Genomic DNA, 24,512 nt, shown 5'->3' with positions numbered 1-24,512 from the left:
ACCTATGCATTTCTTGGCAACAACAGTTTTGAAGAGTTTGTTTGATCACGTCAAACCCTTGAGTTTTGTAATCACGCAGGGTTTACGTCAATCGTCGGACCAAAACCTTTCTTCTTTTTAGATCCTGGATGAGGCCCATCCAGATTTCAGGTTTCGTTCGCTTGGCTCACTTTTTTCACGACATGTATGTTTCTGGGGAAAAATAGGAATTTCACCAAGCACTGGAATGTACGTAAATAACATTTGAAAGTCGACCTCCACCCCTCAAAGGAAGTCTCAAGAAAGGGAAAGCCGGTCGACAAAAACTAAATATGNCAATGCAAACTCATGATGCTTGATTCAAGCCCAACGCTCTTTTTGCATACAAGTTAATTCCTCGCATCCCTCCATTCAGAAGGGAATAAACTTGTTGGACCACAAGATTAAATGCATTTCCTTTCCAAATTACTTGGGCCGCATATCAGTGAGACTGACCTGGTTGATTTACAGGAGAGCACCACGTGTTGAGAATGAACTTCAACAACTTGAGAGTTCTCAAAGTGCTTTGCGAGACATGCCACTAGAAGGTTCTCTTGATCTTTAGGCACGTAAAGCAAGTATACAATAATTTCGTTGGACTTAAAATGCAACGAAAAGCTTGCACCAATAGAGCTCTCCATGCTCACACAATATTTCAGGAGGACTCACTTATGACTTATTGACAATTGGGTCTTATCTTTGGCCCCAGATTGTATTAAATGAGTCAGAGATAAGTATGTTAGAATCAAAGACGATTCTAGGGAAGATAAACGTTTCAAACTTTTTTGAACCAATAAACCTTTTTCGTTGCCTGCTTAAAAGTTGACATAAAAGGTCAAGCATTCATTGTTTGAACCCTTTTGCTGACTTACTGATATCGCCCTATTTTTGCCGAATCAATTTTGATTTGATTTGATGATGCTCAGTAACTGAGGTTGTTATCTCGGCAAGGCTCTCTCTCAATAGCAATGTCTGCCTAGCTTCTGCGATGATTTGTAACATCATGTTGAACAACTCGAGCTTTAGGGGTTTGTTTCTCTTCCTTGCCAAACAAACGAACTATGTAAACCATGGAGCCTGTGACTAATCAGGACTATTCAATTCTGTTGCACACGTCAATAGCTGATTTTTTGTCTTTTTTTTAATTATCGACACAAAGTTGCTGTTTTTGCTGTTTTGGGGATTCGACATGAGACTTACTTATTTTGGTCTTCTCTAGAAGAATTACTCTTAGACCCCAAGCATATGCAAAGTACAAGGTACAAGTTATAAGCCTTGATTCGTTAACGAATGTCATTTACAAATTAATAAATGCACTATTTTTTTCATTGAGAATGACTGATGCTCCTTCAATTAGCTGAATCCTTCCCCATTATCCAGGGTATTGCAAATTCGCGAGTAGTTTACGTAGTCTAAAGGTAATCCAGCCTCATTACTACAAGACTCTTTTGTGGATTTGTCATGCCGGGGTTAGGTTTGGAATCGCTAGTGAGTCAATTTTTCTCAGTTGGCCTTAGTATTGACTCTTCAATGAAACTGTTTTGTTGGCCCATTATTATAAAAAGAGAAACGAATGCCTCCTAAAGGCAACGTAAGGCTAACTTCTTACAGAAAAAGACCAATCAGGTACTCCCCTTTTTATAAAAGGCGAATAACGTCGATACAGACACATCAACTTTCATTGTTTGATGGCCAGGCAACCATGGACGTGGTTTCATTGGCTTTCACTGCTTTTCTACCTGGATCGAAATTGGTCGAGAAAAGAATTCCTTTCCAAAACATCCAACAACAAACTATTTGGCTAGTCGGTGGTCCAAAACTCTTTATTTGAAATACAAAATGGACCATGATTTGGACGAGGATGAGATGGTTCCAGTGAAGGATCTTAATGGAATATCACATGAGTTTGCTCTTCATGTGGATCCTAATCAAGTGTTCAACCAACAACGAGCCGTTGTGGCCAAATTAAGCCGAGACGACCTCGAGGATCGATATCTTCGTCTATTGGAGGAAAATGTGGTGATAAAAAAACATGCTTGCAAGCAAGTAAGTGTCAAATAGCTAACGAGTTCATGAAAACATTATAATCATTATTTTGTCCATATGTGTCCCCTTAGGAAGACAAAATCAAAAAATTGGCCACGAAATTGATCCGAGTACTTTCGGACAAGAAACGCTTGGAAATGGCTTCGGGAGGAGTTCCAACTCGGCATCGTGATATTGAAACCGAGGAGTTGATTGAGGATCAACAACACAAGATTCGGGAGTTGGAACGACAATCCACTCATTTAAGGGAGAAGCTCATGGTCACACGACAACAGCTGATGGGATCAAATTCGGGGAAGGCGAGTGTTGGTGGATCCAAGGGTAAACCACACCCTTCTTCCACGCCAGTGGTCTCCTCTGGAAGTAGAATGCCAGGTCAAGGTGGTGGGGCCTTGAGCCCATCTTCAATAACAATGGTGGGCCCCGGGCCTTTATTGAATCAACAAGCTCAAAGGCTGTTGGAGGAGGCACGAACGGAGAACCGCATGCTAGAAGAGACCATCGTAGCTTTAAAAGAGCAAGTCAATTTGTACGAACAGGAGACAGAGCAAGTCAAGGAACAACTGAGGATCAAGGAGAGTAGCTACGAAGAGGAGATCCAGATTCTCAAGGGCCAGCTTCTTGATGGCCAACGCCATACAGCGACTGAAAATATTCAATTGATTCAACTACACAAGGAGAACAACTTGAAAACCGCTCAAGTTCAATCGTTGAAGGCGCAAGTACAGGGCCTTGAGGAAAGCCTCGGCAAGCTCAAAGTGGATTGTGAGCAAGCTCAAAGCGAGTTGAAGGATGTGAGTCAGCAATTGGAGGAAGAGCAACGAAAAGGGATCAAGTTCAGTGAAGAGTTGGCGGAAAATTCGGCATCCAAGCAAGCCTTGGCCGAGATTGAAGAGAAAGTCAAAGACCTTCAAAAGGAGAACGCCATTCTTAGAGAGTCGAATAGCAAACTACTAGATTCCGCTTATAATCTTGAGAGGGAAAGACAGTTTCAAGCCACCGAAAATGCCCTGAAGATCCAAGTAGCTCAATTAGAGGCCACTTTAAAATCGGATTTGAACGACAAGAAGGCGCTTCAAGAGGCACTTATGAAGGAAAGAGAACAGTATGCCAAGATAGAAGGGGAATATCAGGAACTGCAAGGCAAATACTTTGCCGTCAAGGAGAACATCGAAGGCCAAGAGGAAAAATTAGCCTATTTCGCCAAGGAGAATTCGATTAACATGAAGGAGTTGGAGGACGCCCTCTTGATATTGCGACAAAAGAACGACTCGGTCAAATCTTTCCCGTCGTTTTTGAATGAGATCGAGTCTGGGAACAAAGACTTGAAGGTTGAGCTGTCAGAAGTTCAAGTCCAATATGTAGAGTCCATCCATGAATTGGACAAGACTCGAAGTCTCCTCCGAGTTCAAGGAGAGATTAATGGGGAGCAAAAGAATGAGATCAATGCCCTCCAGACCCGATTACAGCAAGTGAAGGCCGAATACCAAAGCCAGATGCTGGAGTACAAGAAGCTTCTCGAGATGAGGGCGAATCGGATCCAAAAGTTGGAGAACCAATTGCGAGAGTCGGCTTATGGAAATCTTCAGAAGAATTTGTCCAAGGCTGGCCATGAATCTGGGTCCGTGTTGGGCAAGGACACGTCCGTTCACATCGCGAGTGGTCAATCCTTGTTCGAAATCCATATCCAGAAAGTCCATTTGACCCAAGAGACCTTGGTTTTCTTGGGTCTCACGGAGCCCAAACTCTTCGCCACGTGGGCGTTTTATGACCATGATCTCCAATATACTCCCATGGGAATGGGACCAGAAGCTGTTTTCGATTCGTCTTCATACTATAAGATCAAGTTGGACGACTCCCTTCTGGATTATATTTCCGAGCATTGCGTTCAAATGGACCTTCATTTGGTGGTGGCCCATGATTGTCGACACATTGGTCAGACGATGGTCAAACTGGGCGAGGTCTTGGAATATCCCACCAACAAGCTTCATGGCTCAACCATTCTCTACGGAGTGGGCGAAGCAAACAAACAACGAGTCATTGGAACTTTGGATTATTGGTTTAAGCTTCATACTGCAGGTAAGGGTGCTTTTGTTGACCCACGAAATAACTGAATATTCACTTTCACTTTTCATGTCTGGTATTTTAGCCACGAAGAGGATCTTCGAGTGGATCGAACACAAAAGAGAGATCAAGAGGATGCTTGACAATGCCGAGCAAAAGCAAACGCTAACCGAAGTCAGCCTGTTGGAAGTAGAAACAAAAGCTCTCATCGAGAAAAATATGACACTTCCAGACCCACCCAGGCCCCCTAAATCGCAAGAAACAGTTCCTAAAGAAACGAAACAAAAGATGGTTGGCAATGCCAAGAGCTTAGTCTCCAAAGCATCTCCCAAGCCAAAACCAAGAGGCATGGATGAAAGCCAAAACAGGATTCCCGCTCCTAAAGACACGGAGCTTGAACCGATGCCAAAAACTCGCAGCACTCCCAAAAAACCACTGCCAGTCACCCAATCCAAATCAGCGAGCCCAATTCACGAAGAAAGCTCTTCTAGTGAAGAGTCTGATGAGAACAATGAAACACCTGTTCAGACCACTCTGAAACCACGTCCAAAGCCCAAACTGAACCAGCCCAGACCCAAAAGCGCAAAAATAATCACACTTCAACCAAAGCAACCTGAAAAGCCTTTATGGAAATCCAATGAAGAGACCACGAGTTCTAGTTCAAGTAGCACCTCATCTGAAGAGGACAATACAGGCCAAGATTCAAAGAAGCAGCAGTCTGCTAACGAAGCCCTCAACCAACCAACTTCAGCGTTGGCTAATCCGACCAGAGTGGTTCCCTCACCTAGACCCACTTTTGTGTCGGGTGGAGGCATTGGTGAATCTTCGTCTGAAGATGAATCCTCAGAGGACGAGGAGGCAAATCGACAGCCATCCTCCAAGCCCTTGGAGCTTATACTTGAAACGAAAAACGAAGAAGGGTCTCCTTCAGAGCCATCACGGAATAAAACTCCACAAACCCCAGATGACCATTCAGAATCCCATGAGAGGGAAAAGCCAAAGCCAAAGGGACGGCCAAAGAACAAAGAGAACTTGTCTAAATATGACACTGAAAGAAAAGCTGAAGAGGAGAAGAGTATTGATTCGAAAAAGGAGACGAAAGGAAAACAATTGAAGACAGATTTGGTAGCGGAAGTTAAGCAAGTTAAGGGGAAGGATGAGAAGAAAAAGGAGGAAAAGCCAGATAAAGGAAAGGAGGAAAAGCCAGATAAAGGAAAGGAGGAAAAGCCAGATAAAGGAAAGGAGAAAAAGCCAGATAAAGGAAAGGAGAAAAAAGAGCCGAAGAAAGAGGAACAAGACACAGGGAAAGAGCCAACCAAAGACGAAGAAGAGGGACATCATGAAGAAGTGGAAGACCAAGAAAAGGAAAAGGAGAAGAAGAAGTCCGAAAAAGAAGATGCGAAGAAGCCAACCAAGAGAAGCTTCTTACAACGCTTAGGTAGTAAATTCAAGTCTTTGGACAAGCGCGATGATAAATCCAAATCCAGGGAGAGTGTTCAAGAGGAGAAACCCGAAGGAGCCGAGCAAAATGACGCCAAGAAAAAAAAGGAGGTGAGTCATGAAATTGGCGAGACAACCGACGATGAAGAGAGTCAGGATGAAGAGAACCAGGACAACCCCAAGAACCAGCCACATCAAAGTGAAGATGAAGAATCCAACGACGACGATGATGATGATAACGATCCTGAAGGCGATGAAACCAGCAAATCCACTTCGACCAGCCACAAAACCCCTTCCCAAGTCTTGAGTGTCGCTCAACAAGGGTCAACCACTGGCACAGATCATTCCATTTCCCAAGACAGCGAGGGCGTTGTCATGCGACGCCATTCCCCACTCACCAAACGAGCATCGATTCCCAATTTGGACGTGGTCATTATCAGTATATCCGAATTTCGAGTCACGAACAAGAATGCCAAACTGCTGAAAGACGACCAGGTGGAGAAACTCTACGTGGAATTCAAGTTCTTGGACGTTCCAGATGAGGAACTCGAGACTCCATTTTCGCTACCCAAGCCCAAGAAGCTCGGAGATAGTATTGTGTTCAATTTCCGAAAGGTGATCCCATTGGACCGTGGTGAGCAATCCAATCGAAGACGTCTGTTCTCGAAAATGCTCTCAAATCAGGGGGCCAGTTCCAAATTGCGATTTACAGTGGTCTCGGAGCCTTCAGAAAAGGCCAAGTACTGCGACGATATCGGCATCGCCGAGGTGGATCTCGCGAGTATTCTGAAGTCCAAGAAGGACCTCGTGGATTGTAATCTGGAGGTTCTCGGAGAAACCAAGAAGGGCACCGAACCCATTGGCACCCTCACGGTATCTATCTTGGCCACAGAAGTGATCAAATCATTGAAGTTGTAATCATTTACACCCCAAGACTTTGACCCACGATCTCTTTCGCTTCCATCTCCACCATCCAGCCAGTCAATCATGTTGTGTATGCACTTCACACTGAAGTCAATTGCCTTGACAAAGACAAGTTGTCTTTGCGTACTACGACTCAACTACTTGCTGTTCAATAGATTTCAATGAGCCCTTGGTGCGTTCGTACTTGAAGTTCGTCGATATCTCCAAACCTGTTCTTAAGTTTCGCTGCCAAAGTCCTCCTGGTACAGCGGCGCACCATGGCCACCACCATCCCTCCATATACCTATACTGTACAACAACCAGTCCAAACATGGCGTCGATCTTGCCTTCCTGCCTTTTTATATTGAACACGGTGGTTATATTTAATTTTCGATTGGTTACTCAAATGCCAAGATGTCTTGGTGGGTTTTTCTTCGTTCAAAAACAAAGGAAGCAACTTTTGTCAAAATAAAACGTCATCTTTGAAAGTGGCTCAAATTTGCACTTGAAATCGCTTAGAGCTATTGAAAAGTATTATTGTCCAAAATGTTAAGAATTATTGTCCGTACTCTAAGTGATACCATGGCATGAAATTTCATAAACTTATATTTGTCAACACTTAGTTATAGCACTTTGGCAGTTGCACTTTGCAGAAAAATATCAATACATCTAATAGTACTTCAAGCTATTGCCAAGTCGAGATTTGCTTTGCTTCTTTAAATAAAACAATTCATTAAAATCTAGAAATAGTAAATGCTCCCTCTCAGACCTTACGCAAGATGTGGAATTGGCCAAAAAAATCCTTTAGCACTAAAAGCTAGGAAAGCCAGTTATACACATCGAATATTATGTCTGTGCCTTTGACAGTACAAGGTTTCAAATTTGTAACTTATTGCAATTTTGTTTTATTTTTTTCATTTTTTATTTTTGGTGCGGACTTCCTTACCGCTACCGGGATTGAAATCCCAGCAGTTCAAGACGAGAAGATTATTTATTTTACTTGACTTTTATTTATATATATTATTTGATCGACCAACGAATTGGAGTTGGCTGATCTGGCTAATCCTTGAATATAAGGTTGATCCGGAATTTTAGTCAAAAACTTGTCCAAGTCTGACTTAAATCTTGCTACCGGATCAACCCCTACATACGCCCTACGAATATTTGAGGGCAGCAAATTGAACAATGAAGGAGCCCGAGAAAGAAGAGAGGTGGACTTCATTGTTAGTAGAAAGTATTTATTCAAAGTTAATAGAATTTTGTCAAACTTAATAGAAATTTGTCAAATTTCTAGATCAAAACGAATTTAACATGGGAATGACAAGTATGGCATCACAATTTTAAAGCTTTTATATTAAGCAAGATCTGAGTTTGCTTTTCTCCAAGCTTCTGAATAGCGAGACGTTTCGATTTATTTTGGGGGGGTTGAAAACACATTATACTTACTGGTAATTGCCTTAAGATATAATCGAAGCTCCTTGTGGTCAAACATGATGCAGAATACAACTTTTGAAGTACATCTCAGCCACTGTTCAACAGATTTTGTTGCTCCTTTTATTTTTGTTGGAATGAAAATCGTTACTAGAAGTTTTGCCATCAAAGCAAACTCTTAATGAGGGATGTAGGTACTACCGTGTGAACATGATCTATGTAGTACATTGGGTCGCTCTCGAAATTCCGTGGGATTCTTGGAAAAACGTCGTTGTCCATCCGCCGTTGGTTGTTGGACAGAATTTGTAAAGCTGTTCTAAGTTCGAGTTGGGATCCATTCGAATTTGAACATTAGCCATGAATAGAGCCATCCTTTTCCTCGCCTTGGTTCCCTTGGGAGTCTTGGGCTACAGCACAGGAGCCCCTAATTGTGAAGTCGAACAACCCGGTCATGGAGGAAACAGACAGTAAGTTTTGTTTTTAACAGACAAACGTCTAGATAATTTCCGTTAAAATTTCGTTCAAAACGTCGGTGATGACTTTTTAAAGATCCCACCACGTGCCTGAAAGCAAAAAATACGAAACATGTTTGTTCCCTTGTAAATGATTTGGCTGATATTGAGCTGAGGTGTAGATTTATTGTTAGTATAATGTTGGTGCTAATTAGTACCTTGAAAACATGCGCAATGATTGTTGTTTGATCCCAGTGCTGAAGCGATTAGAAGTAAGTGCCTCTTAGTTGTTGTTTGCGTAAAACCACATTTTAAATGTTTTGGAAGACTTTTGAAGCCAATTCTGGCATCGGTTTAGACATCTCCATTCGGAATCAATGTCAACTTCCAAAAGTCAATAATGAATCACATCAACGGATTTTATGTTTCACTATCATTTGCACCATATGGCAGTTCGTGCTCCCTTTTCTTTAAATGAAATGCTTGACCTTTTCGACCATTTTCCTCTACTTATTTCTTCACCCAATGCCTCTTTCCAACATATTTTTGGGCTCATGAATTGCTTCCAAAAAAGGAAACAGTAATGAGGCTATGCCATTTTTTAATCCAATTCTTCCAACAAACCATTCTGTACGTGTGATTCATCAAAACGGATGTGCATATTTGTTGGACAGGAAGCCCAACCTTTGGCCAAGCACATTAGCACACAACAATTGCTTGCTAAATCTCCTTTTCGTTCACCTATTTTACAAATTAGAGTGCAAACCGATGGATTTGTTCTGAACATTTTACCCAGTCGCAACCCAAAATCTTAGTCCATTGTCAAAAGTCATCCATTGGACTGCAAATATATTGGTACTTCACAGTGTGTTAAGATCCAAGGCAAGCAAAGTAAACAAGGCCAAAATTAACATCATTTTTGTCATCCTGTAAGCCTTTCAGCTTGCAAGACCATTGTCAATTTCTTGTTTGGCCAGAAAAAGGGACATAGAAAAGAGAAACTCGTCGTAGTGAAAAGTGATAAAAAGACTAAATGGATTGTCTTTGAGGCTCCAAAACCTGATCAAACCACTACAATAGCTTTGAAACCATATGATAGAGTGACGGTTAGAATCCCGTTATTCTTCTTTTGCTGGGTCTTTGTCGAATGCAAAAGTCAATTCTTGGCCAGCGACTCAAACTGGATTCTTAAGTATTGGCGGTTCAATAAATGCCGAACAACATGGTAGCCGCAGATCCAAGTGGTTTTTGGTTCTTATCAAGACCTACCTAGGCCGATGATCTATACTACATTTCGATATCTTTGTCACCTTTTTCAGAACAACCAAACTGAGCGATTTCTACGACTTTCAAATGCTGATGACCACCCCTGGCAAAATTGCTGTTTCCATTGTACCCAAGGATGGGGAACATATCAAAGGGTTGAGAATCACTTCCAACACCCCTGGAGTTTGGAGCTTAGATGAGAGCTCAGAAAACGACTTCCAATTGCTCAATGCTTGTGGCATCACCCACATTGATGGAAAGAAGGAGAAAACCGGCCAATTCTCATTCAATTTTGACTTTGACGCTGAGGTGGGCGTGCCAGATTTCAATGTGATTGTGGTCAAGGATTTCAACACTTGGTGGGTCCTGTGAGGGGTTAACGCAAGGAGGGATAATGATGCTATCTTCAATGTATGAATCATCATTTGGAATCAATGCTATTACTATTTTTTATACTATTGTGTTTAAATGAGTTATTCTATTCGATAAAGAAATAAAATAAACGTTATATGGTATGCGTCTTTTCTTTTTCATCTAGACTTCGGAACACTATTAGGAGTAGGAATATGGACTTTGAAATAGCGAAGAGATCTTTTTGTCACTTGACATTTTTCACCTTAGTTTTCAGTTCAAAGAGAAAGAATAGATATAGACCTCTAGGATGTATATTGTATAACAAGATCAACGGAACAAAAGCTAGGCATATATGTATGTGTGGACATATGAAAAATAGAATTGCAACATTATAGAAACACACACCTTAAAAATATGGAACTGACTTAGTGACATCTCAAATGGCATTTATTAAAATTGGCTCGGCATATTTTCTTCAGCTTTATGGGTCAAATAATTGATCTTGTTCCAAACCAGCGTTTGAAATAAAAACTGATGTGTGCTAGTCTTAAAATTTGCGGGGTCATTCTAAATGAAGTATGATGATCTCCTCTCAAGCCTTACGCAAGAATTCGCACTCGTTTTCCAACTGACCGATTTCTATTTGGTTTGAATGAATTTTCCTAAGAAGTTTTCTCCCATGATCACTTGGAACCACTAAACTCTAGGTCGAGGACGTTTCAAAAACTTCAATCAAAGTATCCTTTGCAATGTAACGAGACAGGGGTCAACATGTGAGATGTGAATCACAAATTTGTCACCTAAATGTGCTGATAATGGGGTTGTCTAAATGCACCAAAAGAGGAGTTCTATACCATGCAGCTTTGCACTGTCTTGGGACATCTCCTTAGCTCACCCAGATGTCAAACCTCAGAACATGATCTCGACGTCTGCCATTAGTAAATTGAAATAAAAATGTAGAACAAACTAGTATTTCGTCATATATAATCAAGAGCTTACTATTTAATTACAAAGGGAATTCGGATACGGACCTTCATTTTGTTAACTTGAAACCTAAAAGATCTCAATTCCACAAATATGTTAAAGCTAACTTTTTTGTCATATTCATGTCAAATGCGATTCATGGTGCCGCCTCTCGCATGAAAAAACATCCGAAAGAGGAAAAACATGTTGAACCAGTTTCGGCGACACAACCGAAAGTTTTCTCTGAATCAATGCTGATCCCACGAATATCAATCATCACCATAGCCATCGTTAAATTGAAAGCAAAATTATAAAAGTAAGCAGGGAGAATGATAGAGGTGCAATACCCTAATATTTGTGTATCATTGGATATTGGAGAGAGTATTTCCAATCGTCCTTTATGGTACTCTCTTGGGCTTCTTCGTCTTTCAATTTGCTTTTTTATGTTTCCATAGGGATGCTGATCTGTGATTAATAAAACGGAGAAAAAGTTTTCGATATAATTCTAGATTTACCGCTTGCTCGTGGACTAGACACATCTGCCAATGAATAAACCTTCCATCACTACTATAATGATAAATAAATGTCGTTTGTTTTAACACTCTTGAGTATTAATCCCCTCTAATGTGGGTTTTAACAGAAAATCTGAAGGGACAAATCATTGAATACTCTCTTCAAAGGAACGTAATGCCAATACGTTTCTTGAACTCAAATACTTGTAATTATAGATTGGTTTTTATTGATTAAAAGCGGCCGTGCTTTTCAGGTTTTGGCACATACAAAAATCGCGCAACCTCGTTTTTCTTGGAAACGTACTTTGGCGCATTAAAAGAAAACTGCGAGTTCAAGTCCTCATTTTTTAGGTATTCATCAAACTGGTTTTTAAGACGTACTTATGCTTTAGATACTTGATGCCGATATCAGAAGATGTATTTACGTTTTAGATGTTTTGATGCTTGAACGGTAAACATCACGTTGTAAGAACAATCCTGATATGCGAGCTATTTCATTACTAGTGTATCATTATCATCCTGAAATAGCAGAGTTCTGTTAAATATCAGAACATTTTTTCGTGACTGAAAATTACTCAATGACGGAAGTCGAGCTAAGCTTTGGTACTAGCAAAAAAACGTGTCTCTCAGAGTAAGTATTGCAAACTTGGCTTATGAAACTAGTTGTAACGAAGCTGACCTCTCTTCAGCCAGAGAAGGGTCAGCTTTGCAAACACGTGTTTGAAGCGTCAGAATAGTATTACCCGCAAACAAATCAAACAAATATACCTCCACAGTTAGCCATAGATTCCTAGACACTGGATATCGGACGACCGACCACTCGGCTGGTAAAACAGTACACTGGATGGTCTCCTGGGAATGAATCATAAACCGGTTTATTGTACTTTTTAGCGAACCGAGTGGTCGGTCGGCCGACATTAAGTGACTGGAAATCTATGAGTTAGCCTAAACGTCCCCATAGATTGAACATCTGGAATAGTGATGGGATCAAATCACATTTCAAATTCAAGGTTGCCAGAAAACGTGGAAAGTGAAAGGACCAGCCGAATCCATTTATGCGTGAAATGTTAAGTTTGAGCAAAAAGCAACCCTGGTTTGACGAAAGAAAATTAGGGTTACTTTTTTAGTCTTACCAACAGGTTTATGATATTCCACCAGTGATGTCATATGCCACTAAAATGTAAATTGGCAGCCCTAGTTGCAACCTCCCATGATTATTGATCTGGTCCCCATCAGTAATCTGGAACCACATGAGTAGAGCGCTAGCACTAAATTGTGTACAACAATGCAATTCGAAAATCACTGCATGTTACTACTTATTCCCATATTTTTTGATATACACGCAGATCTTACTAGGACAACTTCCCTTTCGAAAACGGATATGGATTATGGATTTAGGATTACCTTAAAACAAGAAAACTCAATGCAACGGTACTAGATACTGAAAATGACTTAATTGAATATTATCATTTAATTGGATTGAGTCTAAATGAATTGAATTTGTAACTGAGTTTGATGTGAAAAGAAATATGGGGTTAGGTTGGCTGGTCAAAACTTTATCATGTGCTTTCATTTTCATTCGAAACATACCGTTAAAAAGTGTCTGCTTATGAGCATTAACACATAAGCTGAATCCTAAAATATCCTTTCAAGTGCCTTTACAAAATCAAGTCCAAATAAGACTGCATAAAGCCTTTGGATCTTCTTACTTATTTAATCAAAGTCTGCCTAAAAGGATAATCATATTCAAATGAAAACGTATCTGATTCGAATCGAACCCAAAACAAAATGCAAAACGAGCTCTCACGTCGACCGTTCTTCTAGAGAATTTTAACTTGCGTGCAACAAATCATTTACCAGGACCCTAGGAAATGTCTTATCATAAATTGAGATCCAATTTTGATCTACATACATAACTTCAAATGCCAGAATTGCCCACCTTAGAGATCCTTTTATAACAACGCCCAGAGAGCATTTGAAACGTTTCATGTTTGCGTCTCTCTCGCTCTCTGACGTTTCCCCGCAACACAAGAAAACCGATGGACTAGAGGGAAGTATTCCCAGATTCTGGCGACCTTATGTCGAGAAAGCGGTCCAAACGGGTCTTGCCGTGGCCCGGAATGCAAACCAATCTGAACATTAGAGCACAAACCAACTTCCAAGTCATTCCCAGATACGTCGGACCATTTTTGCCATCCATTTCAGGATCAAATAGGACCATGTGGACGATATTTGGTTCCAAACCACGTTTTTGGCCACACAGCCAGTCAGTCAACCTACTCAATCGAAAGGAGGGGAGGAATGTGGTGCGTACTGTAGTTAAGTACAGTGGAGTGGCCGCTTCTCCTGGATTTCCAACGTGCTTCGAAAACGACTAACGGCGATTCGCGCGCTCAAACGCCGTTGGATGTTCCACTTGGAAAGAGTGGGTGGGACAAGAATTTATGTCAAACAGTGGAAGTCATATTCGCTTACACAATACTACCGAATTTAATCGCCTTGAAGCTGGAATGGATTCTCAAGAAACATTCATTTCGTCGAATAATACTGTCCAGCCATTGGCACACTACATGTATGTACCTCCTGGGTTTCGACCAAAGCGTCGTGTTCCAATTGCTTTATGCCATTCCTACCTTACACAAATGGTGTAGTGTAGGACCTTGTAGTAGGAAGTCCGTATGGACGACGTGGTTTCTTGGGTAGGAAAAAACTCCCTTCATTCCAAATGTGACTCGCGTTCGATGGTCCCAATTTAGGCGATCCATTGCCTTTTGCGGCGACTCCGTTCGACCCTTGTTCAGAGACATACGCACACTAGAAAGAGCGAAAGAGGGCCTTAAGTGCCGAGAACGAAGCACCTTAGAAATGTCATCTAATTCAGTGGATCAACCCGAGCGCAAACGCCATATGTTTGATTATGCATGGAGGAGCTTAAACTCAAAGAAACATTAGTAACCCCCTTACTTGACCAAAGGCGTGAATGACTGGGCACTGATAATAAATATTCGATTGACATCTCGAGTCTGACAAGCCCAACCCATTTTGGGAGTCCAAACTCGAGATGGACAAGTTCCTTCACTTTTTTCCCGGGCCCTTATAGACCTTAGGTCCATGAGTCATTGCTAGAGTATATCAACTATAACAACATGATAAATGATCAAATAAGGCTTACTCGGAATTTAGCAAATTAAACGGGAAATGAACCGCACCGATCCCCGATGTTCGTTTTGGAATTTCGTATGATCATGCCGCCATCTCGGTTGCTTTATTTGGACCTGGAAACACATCCATTACCAATTAACACGTCACGTGGGCTGGACTTAAGGCATTGACCCTTTTTCTTCTTTTGTCGAGCTCGGAAAAAGGGCAGTCATGACTGAGTATTCAATATTCAACCCCTGGGTTGAAGCGTCTTCTTTCACCCTCCTAGTTTCATCAGGGAAGATATTGAGGGACTTTAGGTAGTAAGAACTTGACAAGCGCTCCTCGGTGGGTGGTGGGTGGTTGGTTGGTTGGTTGGGTGGTTGGTAGCTTCATTTGGGCAGGCCCACCACATTCCATGTGTGCTGATGAACCTGCACTGGAAGGAATCCTCATTCAAACAGGCCTGCGAACACAACTTTTGAGAAACTCAATTGCGGTCTATGTTGTTCTGTCAGTTGAAGCACGTGTGTCTTGCTAGACGGACTTGAGTAGGAATATCCAGATTTCAATCCAGATTGAATAGACATGACTTGTGAGGATCGAGTGGAATCAAAAACACTTCGAGATCGAAAGACTCGTAAGAGATGTCATACCAAAGCGTCCCGTGGAAATCCTCCCTCCGATCACATGCATCAAGAGCCTTTGGACCGAGAGTTACGGTTACTTCAGTCGCTGATTCCAGACATTTCCACGAAACAGGAAATGAGCGAGGTAAGGTCGAATCGATGAACACACTATTGAACACGAAAGAGCGGGCCTAATTGGAGCTTGAATCATATCAGTTACAGATCATCGATGCCAGTGTCAGTTATATCGAGCATCTTCAGAGCCAACTACAGAAGCATGATCCCACGAATGTGTTTGGAATGGTGTGTTTTCCTCATCGCCTGGAGCCGCTAGATCGGGATAGTGACATTGAAAACGAGGTAGAAAATGGAGTGCTGTTGCCCGTTCCTGCCAAGCCTCTTGTGAGTGACATTTTAAACCAAGAGAGAGGTGCAAAACGCAGATTGGACGACCAACTGGATAGTTTGTCAAAGCGAAGAACGCGGGAGCTTCAAAGGTTAAGATAACCTGATTCAATAAAACCACGGGTTCTACGTAATTGCCTACCCTTCCAATCAAAACGCATTGCTCCAAATTCATCCAGTGATGCCATGTTTGTAGACGACTGACTGCCTCTCCTTTAGCCTGATTCTTACTACCGTTGCTGGTGTTACCACGAGGAACAACAGGATCCCCATCATCAACAACAGCAACAACTACAACAACAACGAAATCGACACATTATTGCAAAAACCTTAGTTTCCTCCAAATAAATTAAATATGATAGAAAATATGTATAAGCAAGTGTGTAAGTGTATACATATATATCATTCCTATCATTAGAATGCCACTTACATTATCGTAATGTAAGAGAGTTACTACTATCAGAGTGGCCCAATTCTTGACTCATGATCGACATAAGAAATTCCATGGGGATAGAGGGTCAATGAGCTAGGGTTTTTTTCTGGTCCTTCTCCATTCTTCGTCTATCCGAGGTCGCCCGAAATGATAAATGATGTTTTTGGGCAAGGATGGTTGGCTGGGTTCATTCTTTGGTTGGTTTTGGTTCTCTGGGTGGGAAGTCAGGCTAGTTGTTATGCTGTAGGTAGGCGTGTTAAACGCATCAAATGGCACCCATTCAATGATCATTAACATGTGCCTCCGGATCGATAAGAGGGATCGCTTATTGAGCTACTTCATGGGATTCTAAATTGCTCGAGTCCCTTTAAGGTCTAATGATCATTTCGCCCGAGATGTTCAAAAACCTATTAAATATTCTGATGAGCGATTCCTTCGAAACTGCATAATCGAAAGCTCACTTCCTCCAGGCAAGCTTAAAAGCCATAATGATTTGGAATGGATGAGTTAGCGACGACAAGGACAAAGTGAGGAAATTCCGAATCAGAAATCAGGTGGGACCCACCATTTCAAATTGACAAGTGGCTCATAAAAATCTGGTCAAGATTAGTGTCAATCGTGCATTCGATTACCGAATGGATAAAAGAGTGCCAGGGAAGCATCTGACCCTCAAATAAGTCGCTGAGTGAGTGAGTAACTCCATTGATAGTGTTTCATTAACAGCGAGCAGCACGGGCAAAAGTAAGCTGGAGTCCCCGTCCCACGCATTCCAATGAGTAAATGTTTGAGGTATTCCCTTCCATCTCCAACTTGGTCCACCAACCCAAACATGGTAAGCCAGTCAGTTTTACCAATCTCCACACTCCACTCGATCCATACATCGTAGATTATAGACACACACATACATATGCTCTCTCCCTCCCTCCCTCAATCTCTCTCTCTCTCTTACACGCACACACTCATTCCTTGGCTCACACTCCCTCCCTCCCTCACTCATTCACGCACATAAACATGCTTACATCTGCGACACTCTTGACCATAAACTCCTAATCCTGGCCAAAAGCGACATGCCACCTCTTGAACGTGAAACCTTTTCACGTCTGTCTAATTGATCGGTTCCATCCCATCGCAACTGGCTTGATCTGGAACCCGGCAATTGAATTCAAAATGTACCAAGTGCTCCTGCCATTTGATCGTGGCACATCCTCAATCCTCTCACCCACCACGTTGTTTCAGTGTTACTTGTACGAAAGAGCCCACCAACTTCTCACTCTCCCAAGCGTCCGTCGTGGTCTGGCCGAAGTACGTAGAACTCTACATGAGTACCTGAGAATTGGGATACACATGCGAGGAATAGCATCAGCGTTTCTGTCGCTCTTCAATTCTTCAGTACTTCAAAGAGCAACCACCACCCAAAGGAAACGAACCCACCTACCCGGCCGACCGACCGACACTCTTCATTGACAGAGCGAGAGAGGAAAAATCTTCCCACGTGCACTGCCAAAAGGCAACTGAATTGAGGTAATTGGTCTTAGAAGGATGATGATGGTGTGGGGGAGAGAGAGGTCTCGTTTTGATTGGGAAAATCTGTTCTCAAGAAACAGATGGAGGGTGAATCCTCCCAAGGCAAGTGTTTGAGAGACTGTAGTAGATGCTCGACAACAACACCTGGGTCGAAATGTCTCGCTCTAATCGAGCTCTCATGCATAACCGAATCCAAAGACGCTTTACGAGTCTTTGGTCGGTGTTCAAGGGGTCAGAAAAAGAACACTCGAGGGCTTATTTTGGGCATGGGAGCTGATGATTGGTAAGGAATTGGCTGATAAAGTATACCGAACACTTGAATTCGTGAGGGGAGCACATCTGTCTGTATTTCGTTACCTAGATACATATATCTCTACCTACATTCGCATTCTCAGAAGAGAAGACAGAGAGAATACAACCATCCATCCATCCATCCATTTCATAGTTCAGCAGATACTATACAGTGTGCGCACACACACACACCATGAGGCTTTTTTCTCAGAATTTGTTTAGCGTACGTTACCTCTCGCCCTCTGACACTCCAAGGCTTTGCCCAAACCAGGCCTTCCCCTACATCAAAGTGGGCGGTCCATTTGATAGTAATCAAGGCATTTGAGAAGGTCCCCATGTCTCGAACGAAATATGTTCCAAGCCTTTTCCAGACAAAGCCCACATGCACATCTGTCTACTCGATCACTTATCCACCCTCACCAACGGCTTGTTTCTCGTGTCTTTAAGGGTGGACGGATGGTGTTGCACCCGGCAAATGGCGCAACAAGTGTTCTCGATCTTGGTTTGCCGGCATGCAAGTGTCAGACTGGGCCGAATCGCTTAGTCAGTCGGTCACTTTTCCACTCTTAACCGAGACTCTAAAGGAGTCTCCAAAGAAGTCAGCAAGGGTGTGCTGCGAGAACACGAGATACAGAGAAAGAGAGAGGGAGAGAGAAAAACATACCGCAACATGAAGGAGCGCACGTGGTTTAGTTGCATTGAGACCTTCAGTCGCCTGCCGAATCTCAAAGAGAGAAGAGCACCCTATTGATACAGATTGAACATAATCAAACCATCATATTTGGTTTTACTTCTATTTGAGTACATATTCACCATGGCTCCCAATGGAAAACGTCCCGGACGAGGAGATCCGGGTGGTCCAATTGACGGCGATCTCCAACAATTAAAGCAACTCCTCCCGTCATTAAACACGCAAAGAAATGCGTCACAGGTAGGTCTTCGTTATGGCTTTCTCCCATGACGCAAATTCACCTTCTGGTCGTCATGTCTTAGGTCGAGATCATGCAAGAGGCCGCCAAATACATTGATCACCTTCAGAGCAACCTGATCTGCCACATTCGCACCCACGGATATCCCGATCGTTTGAAGTCCTTTGCTGCGAAATCTTCCTATCAGGACAAAGATGGCATCCAGACAACGCTCAATTCCTACTTAGTCGGTCAAGGCAGACGGAAATGAAACCTATTCAACTCTAACCAAAAATTTAAACCAATTTCGAGCTCCCCATCAGGATGTCAAAACGGGTTCGAGGAAATGGGGAATCGAAACACAGTGGCAATTAACGGCCTTTTTCAGCAGTGCCCGTGATAATCATGCCAAATAACTAACCTATGATGTGACATCGACTTCTGTTGTTGCCGATCACGCTCTCTTTCACACAACACAAGAAATCAATCCACTGAACTGATACGATCCAATCTTTACATTTACATGTCTACTCACGGTGTACCTGAAGTTTGTTTAACCTAATTTTTAGATTGTTGAACTAAGTGCATAAGTTATTAATCTCAATAACCCTGGAAATAAAGCAGAATATGAACTTATCATACACATCGTGACTTTTGTTTCGTTGGTAATAATGCTAGGCTAACTAGACTCGTGCATATTCAGACCATATCTAATTCTTCTATCGCCAGCTGTTCATTCAAGCACTATTATGAATAAACCAAAATCATTCTTTCAAGTCACTTTTATAACAGAAGGATTAAGAATCAACCCCTTTTTCACTTGCTCTTATCAAAGCAAAGTCAAACATATGCCATAACATGATAGGTAAGAGCCTCTGCTTCACAATTTTTGCAAGAAGAACAATTGAAAGTGACCTGTCTGATAAGGCATCAAAGTCCGCCATCCATCGTTAACTTTTTGACGAGAAGACTGATGTAGTGGTTAGCGAAGTTTTCTGGCATCTAGCGATTCATTTCTTCTCCTCGATCCTTCTCAAGGCAACCTTTGGAAGCCAATTCTCTGACACTTACTGTTATTTTACTTAGAGCGAATGTTATGTGTTTATCCTCTACTACAAGTTATCTTTGTCCGCTCAAATGGGTAACAGCAGCAAAATTTCCAACATGGTAAAGTTTAGGGAATTACTCGTACAGTCAGGTTAAGAGGTAGTTCAATAGTAATATTACGTCTGAAATAATGATAGAATGATATGCATATGTATTGATAAAAATATTGCCCGTATATTGCACGCTCAAAAATCAATCAAAATTGATTCGTTTTACCATAGTAAACATGTGAGGACATAGACCTAGTAAACATTCAATGCATGGCTAGGGGCTAGATTTCATACACATAAAAATACCTTTACAGTCCCAAAAATGGCAAATAAAAAGTCGACAACATGGCAAATAAACCTATGAAAAAGAAAAGAAATCAAATGAAAGTTTTTATCCCATCTAGTCCGCATGGACTAGTTTTGAAGTATTTAAAAGTTTTTACATGATACCTCTATGCTTTGCAAATTAAATATCTTACCTGCAGAATTGCAAAATGGCCAAAACAGAATGAGATTTTTTTTGTTAAATATCAAAAAAATGCTTGTAGAGTAGTGAAAATGTAGTGCTTTGTTGCAAAACAAGTGTTCAAACATACGTGTATCCTTGTCATACTTCTTACAAATATGCATTTTTTAGATGGGGGACCACATTAGATAGGGGACAGTGCAGGCCAAGGACTGATACTTTTAATGGCATCAATTACTTTTTTTATTAATCTTTTTTTTTTTTGGATTTTTTCACGTTTTTTAAGCAAAATTGTACCTGATTTAAGACTTCTTTGCGCATCATAACTGTTGATTTCGAACAACCCGACCAAAATGCTCAATTTTTGTTATTAATGGCAAATAAGAAAAGAAAATTGCTATTGAATAAATCAGCTTAATTAGGATCTAAAATCTTAATTGCCATATTTTGCATCCCAGATAATCGCAGTTTAACATTTCAAAAGCAAGAGTGAAGCCTCACCTAGTAAGTTAAAATGTATATCATCATAGAAAATACTGACATGGACCAATTTTGACAAAATATAGATACATTAAAAGTAGCTCATACGCGGGTGAAAGTCGAGTGAAACATGACAATTGATTCATTTGTACCTACTAAACAATTCAATTTGATATACAAGAACGTACATAACGGTTTGTTCCATTTTATTTCGAGATCATCCTTCTCACTGAGATTGACCATCTTGTGTGAAAATGACTAACTTAAAAGTCGTTGAGAATACAGCTTCAAGACCATTTTTTATCAAGTAAAACTTTGGCACTTGAAGCAAGTGGGAATTGAGAAAAGTGGACCTCATTTGGGGTAAAATTCTCTCTGGACCAAGGAACTTCTTAACAATGGTCTTGATATTAAATTCTTGTTGGCGGCGCCATGTAGAATATTCAGGATCCATTTTTAGACTAATCATCCCTTTCAAGTTTGACAATTTGGAGGGAATGTTTTTTTATTTCTGAGAATTTTTGTAACTCTGTCATGAAAATTTTTAATTTTTGCTTATAATGCATTGCTTGATGATTACAATGAAATGAAATATTTTTTCGGCGAGCTTCAACCCATCGACTCGGGTGGCCCCCAACAATTCAAAAAATACATTGCTTCGTCATTTTTTGGCCAATTGGGCGTCCAAATATCTCATGATAACTCTTTGTTTAATATTGATAGGAGGTCAGGTTTGCAGGTTTAGTGTAGAGAAGCTGTAGACCTACATGTTATAGCCTCGCCAACATTTGTCTTGAATGAAGCATGAAAAAGTGATTAAATTGTCACATTTACAAAACGGAATCAATTATAATCAATGCCACTCAGAAATTCGTGGAGATTATAGGTCTGATATAATATGTGCATTAGTTGTACGACAATGCAGTTAGATATTAATTGTGAACCTTTCACTTTGATTACTGGGACTACATTCCCAGTAGCGTTAAGGAAGTCTGCAAAAATATGCTTTAATTTACCGATGAGAGCGCGAAACATTCGTTGGAGTTTCACACTTAGACTAACTGAAACAATGGCTACTTCAGTATTTGGTCCAAAATGATGTCTAAATTGAATTCTCAATGCCAGAGGCGACTAGAAATCGGTAGGACTCAACAATTTAGACTTTAAAAAGTGGATCCCTACACGGATTAGTTTTCCAATAATGGTTTTCATCCGTTCCTGTAAGACAAATGAAATAGTTCAAATTACAAACGAGGACTAAATTGTTCGCCTGCACAAATGTACGGTATATGATTATATTTTGTTTCAAAAGTAGGGTCACTTTGGGGGATGGCGAGTTTTTCAGTACCGGGTACTTTTTCATCCCGATGGTTTAATTTACGTCCCTCAGATTGACCTGTTATTCTCCAGCGTGACAGTTGCAGACACGCTTTTAAGTACACACGGCTATGTATTCATTATACGTACCTTGACGTGGCAGAAGCAATCCCTAATAAGCTAAGGTTCCGTCAAAAACTCATCTAGCAATCATCCTACGCGAACACCACTGTTCAAACGGAGATTTTTCCGACGCGTCTTTCCACATGTTGAGGTAAAGGCCAGTTTTCGGCCGGATTTTACCTTCCAGTGGACTTAAAGGTCGGACCAAGGCAAACTTTATGAGTAGGAGGACCCATTGGTGAGCTCAATTCGGGTCCCAGCCCAAGGGTTGTTCATAAAAAGAGGGAAAAACATCCCAGAATTTCCACCTCTCTCTCTCTCTCTCCTTGTAGGTAAGTGCTGCCCACAAGTTCTGTCAAAAGGGATTTTCCTTGGCCGACACTCGGTCCTTTCAACTCCTGAGAGTGAGGGTAGAAGTAGGCCTTGTAGGGCAAATGTAGGCCTAAGCAATCTCCCCCACCAACCAACGGTCTTCCTCCTCCTCCTCCACCTCCGCCTCCACCTCCTCCTTCTTCTCCCCCCTCCGCTTAGACTTCTTCGCATATCTTTGCAGATTCCGCAGCCGACATCTCCTTGTGTAAGTTTGGCCGGCTGGGTGAACGAGTGAGTGAGTGAGTGAGCAAGTGTTGAAATAGGCCTAAAACGGGAAGGCACTTTCAACGCAGTGTAGGCCTTAATGACTACGAGGGGGCGAATGTTTTGGTGGGGGATTTTTTGGGGGCGTCGGGCATGCCTGTTCGAGTCAATGCCTTCTTCCTCCCTACTACCTATGCTCATTCACTGGATATACACTATAGGTACACTGCACGTACTGGATACGTACGTGCACCTTCGTGCACATGGGATAAAAAAGAAAAACATTCGTACGTACGTTCCCGCTGTACTATCGCTATCACGTGAACCTTACGGAGATAGATATTGCGTACATGTCGCAAGAGACGACATGGACATGTGTATTGCACGCTAGTCCGCCAGACTACCACCATCCTCATCGTCATCCTCGACGGCCACCAACCACGTGCTCAAACCTAAAACAATTGACGTCTCGCCAAAAACATGACGAGCATGGGTCCGTGTCAAAAGTCAACCTGCTAGTCTAAAGCGTGATCAAATTTGGTGTCCCCAGCTCGATCGCGGAAAAGAAACGTACACGTACGTAGGTTCAACACAACTCGGGCATTGTACGCACCTACGTACGTACGCAATACGCAGCAATGACACTCGCCGACGAGAAGGGTGGGAGTAAAGAATTGGAACAAGGAAACTGAAATTTCTCGACTCCACAGTAAAGATCACTTGCTCGCTGATTCGCATCCATGATCAATCTTACAAAGAAATCGTTATTCAAAGGATCAATAGCGTTTACGTCTTGAACCTCTTGCTCTTTAAGGATACAGCCTTTATGGTTATTAGAAAATGTAGCTCAAGGCGCCATGTTCGTGTGATCATGCTTGCTCATTTTCGTTTCAAGCTATTTTGTGTTCTACCTCTTTGTTCACATTTGATGCCTTTTATGGAAATACACCTAGTTCTAGAGGTAAATGTGAATGAAGGGAATTATTGTTATTGCATAAAGACTTTATTGATTGTATGTTGTACACTGTGATACTTCAAACATTTAAGTGGAATAAGAACCGCAGAGAAAGATAGTAGAGTGTCGTCTGCCCCAAGGTTGACTGACAAATGTTGTTGTTGGATCATAGCACAGATTGAATGGTGAACCCATGATCTCTCAAAACAAAAAACGAGCCTTTCAAAAAATACATCCGATTTTGTTTGCTGTGAATTTCTTTTATGAGTTGGAAGGAAAATATAGTTACTCAGAATTGGGTTGGAATAGTAGAAAATGTTGTCTGTCTGGCTTTGATACGGGGTTCTTAGTATCAATCTCGTATTTACCCTAATAATTCGTCTCTATTTAGCTCTGTGGTACGTACAAAACCATTACAAATGTATTCTAGTTTTTTTTTTACAAGCCAATTTGACATTTGTTCTTAACAAGAGTTCTAAGATGTTTCCTTAGTTACCGCATACTGCAATTCAAGATTAGAGGTTATGACACCCAGGTTATTTCGAACAACCACGATGAATGGCATTGGAGACCTGATATGGTTATTTTGTACTTTGAAATCCTTCGCACGTAGTACACAATCTGAGATGATCCATGTTTGACGAGAGGTGGAGGTTAAAAAACAGCAAGATCCTGATCACACCTGTTCAGAATCTTTCATTTTTCGGGACTGGTCTGA

General features: G+C 41.5%; 5 protein-coding genes across 6 annotated transcripts in view; 4 read left to right on the top strand and 1 right to left on the bottom strand.

The window, feature by feature from the left end:
• LOC131891137 (uncharacterized) overlaps window positions 1–1,922 on the bottom strand; it is a gene marked incomplete at its 3' end in the record, with an annotated part of 3,077 nt that extends 1,155 nt beyond the window's left edge. The window contains 1 exon segment of the mRNA XM_059240658.1: window positions 475–1,922. Coding sequence (XP_059096641.1) covers window positions 475–659 — 185 coding nt within the window.
• On the top strand, window positions 1,776–6,969 carry LOC131891104 (uncharacterized). The gene is made up of 3 exons (XM_059240614.1): window positions 1,776–2,064; window positions 2,136–4,143; window positions 4,214–6,969. The coding sequence occupies exons 1-3, from the start codon at window positions 1,858–1,860 to the stop codon at window positions 6,484–6,486; spliced, it is 4,488 nt and encodes a 1,495-aa protein (XP_059096597.1). The 5' UTR covers window positions 1,776–1,857; the 3' UTR covers window positions 6,487–6,969.
• A 1,223-nt stretch (window positions 6,970–8,192) lies between these two features.
• On the top strand, window positions 8,193–10,133 carry LOC131892808 (uncharacterized; the record flags this gene model as incomplete). The annotated part of the gene is given in 2 exon segments (XM_059242660.1): window positions 8,193–8,369; window positions 9,674–10,133. Coding segments are annotated over 2 exon segments (429 nt in total). The 3' UTR covers window positions 9,993–10,133.
• Window positions 10,134–15,072: 4,939 nt separating this feature from the next.
• On the top strand, window positions 15,073–16,054 carry LOC131893144 (uncharacterized). 2 transcript variants are annotated; one of them, XM_059243092.1, is made up of 2 exons: window positions 15,073–15,364; window positions 15,442–16,054. In XM_059243092.1, the coding sequence occupies exons 1-2, from the start codon at window positions 15,179–15,181 to the stop codon at window positions 15,724–15,726; spliced, it is 471 nt and encodes a 156-aa protein (XP_059099075.1). In that variant the 5' UTR covers window positions 15,073–15,178; the 3' UTR covers window positions 15,727–16,054. The 2 variants fall into 2 exon arrangements, with proteins under 2 accessions (XP_059099075.1, XP_059099074.1); XM_059243091.1 differs by having other exon boundaries at window positions 15,074–15,364; window positions 15,436–16,054.
• A 2,506-nt stretch (window positions 16,055–18,560) lies between these two features.
• LOC131892968 (uncharacterized) lies at window positions 18,561–19,423 on the top strand. The gene is made up of 2 exons (XM_059242848.1): window positions 18,561–18,803; window positions 18,866–19,423. The coding sequence occupies exons 1-2, from the start codon at window positions 18,687–18,689 to the stop codon at window positions 19,049–19,051; spliced, it is 303 nt and encodes a 100-aa protein (XP_059098831.1). The 5' UTR covers window positions 18,561–18,686; the 3' UTR covers window positions 19,052–19,423.
• Window positions 19,424–24,512: the final 5,089 nt, after the last annotated feature.

Source organism: Tigriopus californicus, chromosome 2, assembly GCF_007210705.1.
Source record: "Tigriopus californicus strain San Diego chromosome 2, Tcal_SD_v2.1, whole genome shotgun sequence".
In the NCBI taxonomy this organism is placed as follows: Eukaryota; Metazoa; Arthropoda; class Copepoda; order Harpacticoida; family Harpacticidae; genus Tigriopus; species Tigriopus californicus.
This window is presented reverse-complemented; position numbering and strand designations above follow the sequence as displayed.

Coding starts and splice junctions, on each gene's coding strand:
- LOC131893144 (XM_059243091.1), top strand. CDS start 15,179: ATGACTTGTGAGGATCGAGTGGAATCAAAAACACTTCGAGATCGAAAG. Junction 15,365..15,435: donor CGAAACAGGAAATGAGCGAG/GTAAGGTCGAAT, acceptor GAATCATATCAG/TTACAGATCATCGATGCCAG.
- LOC131892968 (XM_059242848.1), top strand. CDS start 18,687: ATGGCTCCCAATGGAAAACGTCCCGGACGAGGAGATCCGGGTGGTCCA. Junction 18,804..18,865: donor CGCAAAGAAATGCGTCACAG/GTAGGTCTTCGT, acceptor GTCATGTCTTAG/GTCGAGATCATGCAAGAGGC.
- LOC131891104 (XM_059240614.1), top strand. CDS start 1,858: ATGGACCATGATTTGGACGAGGATGAGATGGTTCCAGTGAAGGATCTT. Junction 2,065..2,135: donor AAAAACATGCTTGCAAGCAA/GTAAGTGTCAAA, acceptor GTGTCCCCTTAG/GAAGACAAAATCAAAAAATT. Junction 4,144..4,213: donor GTTTAAGCTTCATACTGCAG/GTAAGGGTGCTT, acceptor CTGGTATTTTAG/CCACGAAGAGGATCTTCGAG.